The sequence below is a fragment of the Juglans microcarpa x Juglans regia genome, chromosome 6S (genome assembly GCF_004785595.1).
Source record: "Juglans microcarpa x Juglans regia isolate MS1-56 chromosome 6S, Jm3101_v1.0, whole genome shotgun sequence".
Classification (NCBI taxonomy): domain Eukaryota; kingdom Viridiplantae; phylum Streptophyta; class Magnoliopsida; order Fagales; family Juglandaceae; genus Juglans; species Juglans microcarpa x Juglans regia.
Window position 1 is genome coordinate 7392780 of NC_054605.1, and position 5532 is coordinate 7398311.

The following is a 5532-nucleotide window of genomic DNA, read 5'->3' on the forward strand; positions in this document are numbered from 1 at the left end:
AGAGGAATCTAAAACGCTAACAATGTTTGGAGTCTAACACTAAGGCATTTGGAGTTTTTTTTTTTTTTTAAAAAAAAATGGAGCCTTAATTCTAGGTTGAAATAAAAATAATAATTTATCTGATAACTCTCTTATGGGCTTTAACTTATTTATTGAGTTTAAAAATATATCCGTAATTTATCCCTTAAAATATAGGATCGGGTCGTTAATTTTCAGACAACACATTGTATTAGAACATAGTACTAAAGAGCTGTAGAACATTTCACGTACTTAAAATAACTGTTTTAAATCTCATATTTGCTCAATTCAGAAAGAAAATGCAGCAAAATAAGCACATGTCTACATCAATCATGATAGAAAATACTTCATTCTTATATAGATTTCATGAGTATGCAGAACACTTATTCGAGGTTGTTTTCAAGTTCCTTTCCAAACAAACATGCATATTTTCAAATCAACCTCAGTCATTTTTCGTTTATGCAAAGTTTAGTATAGGAATCCCGCTTACTTGACTCTTGTCGTGTATAAGTTATGCCTTCGGTCCGTCCTATAACAGTAATGACAACCTAAAACAATAAACATTTACCAAACAATTAATAACCCAAACAAGTATACTACTAAGCATATTTAATAAAACCCCCTAACTACTTTTTAATCCAAAATCCACCATAAAATAAACCTAAACAGCCACCTCTTCAAACTATCAATATTTACAACCAACAAGAACAAAATAATCTCCACCCAACAGTCACTTATCAAACTGTATAGCTTTATAATAATCCACCCCATAACATCACGACAAACTAGTCACGTAAAGCTCCAAACAGCCAACCATTACTTCTGGCCAGCCACATACAAGAACACAACACCGTTTATAGATCCAACCATTCAAACATAACCCCATTAAAAATTTCCAGCAGCTTCCATCATTCTTATCACACATAACAACTCTCGACAATCTCCTTAAACTCAAACAAATCAGCACACAACACCAATGCAACCAACCTATAAATCACAATATCCTAATAACTATCATTCATTAAACTTTCAGCAAGCACACTTTACTCATTTAGCGCACGTAATTGACCAATCAAGTCTAATACCAGGTGAAGTGTCATACCTAGTGTCGTGAAGTGGTCGATAAAATAAGCTAACTGGGCGATGATGTCTGAAATCGTACGTACAGTCCTATGAACTAGCACACAATGCTACTATCCAGTTTTGTATTCAACAATAACATATGATGGAAATGATTTGATAGATGAAACCTTACTGATGTTCCGCTAAAAGTCTGACAACTGGTTGATGTCAACTGACAGAAACAAAACACTCGAACCAGGGGTTTCCCATAGCTACTCAGTGGAAAAGAAATCAAATAAATTTTTGAGAGGTAAAATTGAAATAAACCCATAGTTATTGGTGAAGAGATGAAGTTAATGAGGGGGAGAGGGAGGTCTGGAACTTAAAGAGGCAAAAGTGCAGTGGCTTACCGGCTTGGGGCGTTCAACAACGGTGATGACCGTGGTGTGTGGCACTGCTCGACGAGGTGAGACTATCTATGACAAAGATTGTGAGTATGATTCAACATGTGTGTGTGATTAGTGTGAGAATCCGTGTGTGAGTGTATGAACGAAAAAAAAAAAAAAACAAACCATGAGAGAAAACTAGAAATTAAAAGATGAAGAGGAAGAGCTTACCAGTGTGGAACAAAAATCAATCAGTAATGGCCCTTGATGGTGGAGGTGCATAGCTGGGAGGTGGTGAACTGCTCTACGAAGGGAAACTGTGAGGATCGAATACCAATCGTAATTGAAGAGAAAAAGAAAAAGAAAAACAAAGCTAATAGTAAGAGGGATTTGAGTAAATGGGAGGGAAGGAAGAAATTAAAACTGTGTGGATGTGAGGAAGATGGAGATCGGGGTGGAGTAGTGTTCTGGTTGAAGAAACTGAATAGAGGGAGAAAAATCTAGGCGTGGGGAGGGAAAATCGTGAGGAGTTTTTGGGGAGAAGAAGAACAAGAACTGAAGGGGAAGGCACTCACCCAGAACGACAATGTCTGGTTTCAAGGGTTGGGTTGTCGTGGACCTGGGCCTGGGCCTTGAGCCTGGATAATACATCCTCCCCCCTTATAAACATGTTGTCCTCAGAATTTGTCACAAGTTACAATATCTTTATTAAACAACTGTGGATATTTGACTTGTATCTCATCTTCTAATTCCCAAGAGGCTTCCCTGATAGCATGATTATTCCATACCACTTTAACTAAGGGGATGGTTCGATTCCATAGCACTTGTTCTTTTCTCTCTACAATTTGCGCTGGCTCTTTTGTATAAGTCAGATTTTCCTGAATTTGAAGTGGCTCGTAGTCAATAATGTGGGTGGGGTCAGGTATATACTTCCTCAGCATAGATATACGAAATACATCATGTACCCCTGAGAGTGCTGGTGGTAGGGCTACCTTGTAAGCCACTGGGACAATCTGATCAAGAATCTCAAAGGGCCTGACATATCTAGGACTCAACTTACCCTTCTTTCCAAATCTCATGACCCCTCTCATTGGTGCAATCCTCAAGAATACCTTATCTCCGAATTCAATTTCTAATTGGCAACGACGATTATCTGCATAGTTGTTCTGTTGACTCTGAGCTGCTCTCATTTGGCTCAAATGGTCTCTATCTTCTTAGTTGTTTTCTGTATGATTTCAGGACCCAAAATTTGTCTTTCTCCCACCTCATTCCAATCAAGGGAGATCTACAACTCCTACCATATAATGCGTCATATGGTGTCATCCCAATGGTAGCCTGGTAGCTGTTGTTATAAGCAAACTCGAACAAAGGCAAGTATCATATCTAGGTTCCCATGAAATCCAGCATACACACCCTCAACTTGTCTTCCAAAATTTGAATGGTCCTTTCTGACTGACTATCTGTCTGTGGGTGAAAAGTAGTGCTGAAATTTAACCTAGTGCCTATGGCCCTATAAATTTTGCCAAAATTTTGAAGTGAAACGAGGATCCCTATCCGACACAATGAATGACTGTATCCCATGCAATCTCACTATCTCCAATGCATACAACTCGGCTAGTTTCTCCAGCTGATAAGAAATTTTGATAGGCACAAAGTGAGCGGTCTTCGTCAAGCGGTCCACTATCACCCATATTGCATCCTGCCCAATCAGTGTCCGTGGTAGGCCTGTAACAAAATCCATAGAAATATGCTCTCACTTCTATTCTGGAATCTACAGTGATTGCAATAATCCTACTAGTCTTTGATGTTCCATTTTCACCTGTTGGCAAGTTAGACACGGTTCCACAAATTTGGCAATCTCCATTTTCATACCATTCCACCAAAAATACCCCCTCAAGTCCTGATACATTTTTGTACTACTTGGGTAAACTATGTAAAGAGAGTAGTGCGCTTCTTCAAGGATGATTCTTTTTATTTCTTCATTGTCCAGCCCACACAATCTACTTCTGAATCTTAATATTCCATCTTCAGAAATGTTGAACTCGGATTTATTCCCTTCTTCTACTTCTTCCACTAATCTTGCTAACCCTGAATCTTCTTTCTGGGCATGCTTAATTCTGTCTTTTAAAGCTGGTTGAACCATCAAACTGGCTACCAACGCCCACTGGTCACCAGTAACAACCTCAATAGTAGCTCTTTCTAAGTCCATTAATATGTGGTGCTGAGTGGTAAGAGTTGCAACTGTTGGTCCCATGGACTTCCTGCTAAGTGCATCAACAACGACATTAGCTTTGCCTAGATGGTAGTTATTGGTGCAATTGTAATCCTTGATTAGCTCAAGCCATCTCCTCTGACTCATATTCAGTTCCTTTTGAGTGAAGAAGTACTTCAAACTCTTGTGATCCGTTTTGATTTCGCACCTTTCATTATATAAATAATGCCTCCAGATCTTAAGTGCAAAGACAATAGCGGCTAACTCCAAATCATGTGTGGGGTAATTTTTCTCATATGCCTTCAATTGCTGTGATGCGTATGCTATAACTTTCCCGTACTGCATCAATACACACCCTAAACCCAACCTTGAAATGTCACTATAAACCACGAATCCTCCTTTCTCGCTAGGAACTGTCGGAACTGGAGTTGTCACCAATCTCTTCTTCAATTCCTAGAAACTCTCATCACACGTTGTAGTCCACTCAAACTTATTATTCTTCTTGGTAAGGGCGGTAAGAGGAACTGCTATTTTTGAGAAACTGTCAATAAACCGAAGGTAATATCCAACCAAACCCAAGAAACTCCTAACTTTATGTACATTGGTTGGTTGTGCCCAGCTAACCACTGCTTCAACTTTCCCATGGTCTACTGAAATACCATCCTTTGAGACTGCATGTCCCATAAACGAAATGCACTTAAGCCAAAATTCACACTTATTCAACTTAGCAAATAACTTCTTATCCCTGAATGTCCCAAGTACCTGTCTCAGATTCTCTTCATGTTCAGCTTTGTTCTTGGAGTATATTAATGTGTCATCAATGAACACCAACACAAATTTATCCAAGAATTTATGAGATACCCGATTCATCAAATCCATAAATACAACTGGGGTGTTGGTTAGGCCAAAAGGCATGAACAAGAATTTATAATGATCGTACCTGGTTCTGAATGTTGTCTTAGGCACATCCTCTGCCTTGATCTTCAATTAATGATACACCGACCTGAGATCAATCTTAAAAAATACCTGAGTACCTTGCAAATGATTGGATAAGTCCTCTATATGGGGTATCAAATATTTATTCTTTACAGTTACGCCGTTAAGTTCTTTGTAGTCAATACACATTCTCATTGTTCCATTCTTTTTTTTTTTTTTTTGAACAAACACAATTGGAGCTCCCCAAGGCGACACACTGGGCCTGATTCATTGTTCCATTCTTTTTTTTTTTTTTTTTTGAACAAACAAAATTGGAGCTCCCCAAGGCGACACACTGGGCCTGATGAAACCTTTTTGTAATAAATCTTGCAGTTGTTCTTTGAGTTTGGCTAATTCAAAGGGTGCCATTCAGAAAGGGGCTTTGGAAAGGAGTGTCGTGCTTGGGGCTAGTTCAATGGCAAGCTCTACTTCCCGCTCAGGTGGCAGTCTAGACAAATCCTCATGAAATACCTTCGGATATTCCCTCACAATAGGAATCTCCTCTAACTCCAATTCGTGCTTTGGTTCATCCACCACATAGGCACCCCTGACACCCATCACGTATTAACTTGCCATCTTGAAAAGTAAATATAACTAGTGGAAGGGCATGCACTCTAGAACCCATACACCGAAGCACCTCTCCTTCCGAAAAATTGAACACCACCTCTTTCTTAAAATAATCAATACTAGCATAACTGGAAGCTAACCAATCCATTCCCAATATCACATCAAACCCTATCATAGGAAAGACTATCAAGTTAGCTGACATTTCTCTCCCGCTAATTGTTATTGGACACTTACTCAAAATCTTGTTGCATGTCGCTGAATCTCCTGCTGGGGTTGAGACTATCAAATTGTAATCCATCTTTTCAGCTTCAA

The 5532-nt window shown here is 39.0% G+C and overlaps 1 protein-coding gene across 1 annotated transcript; it reads right to left on the reverse strand.

Moving 5' to 3' along the window:
- Positions 1–2143: 2143 nt before the first annotated feature.
- LOC121236579 lies at positions 2144–2656 on the reverse strand. Its single transcript, XM_041133027.1, has one exon. The coding sequence runs from the start codon at positions 2654–2656 to the stop codon at positions 2144–2146; it is 513 nt and encodes a 170-aa protein (XP_040988961.1).
- Positions 2657–5532: the final 2876 nt, after the last annotated feature.

Bases quoted from the DNA above. Each gene is read 5' to 3' on its own strand.
- LOC121236579 (XM_041133027.1), bottom strand. From the start codon at position 2,656: ATGAGAGCAGCTCAGAGTCAACAGAACAACTATGCAGATAATCGTCGT.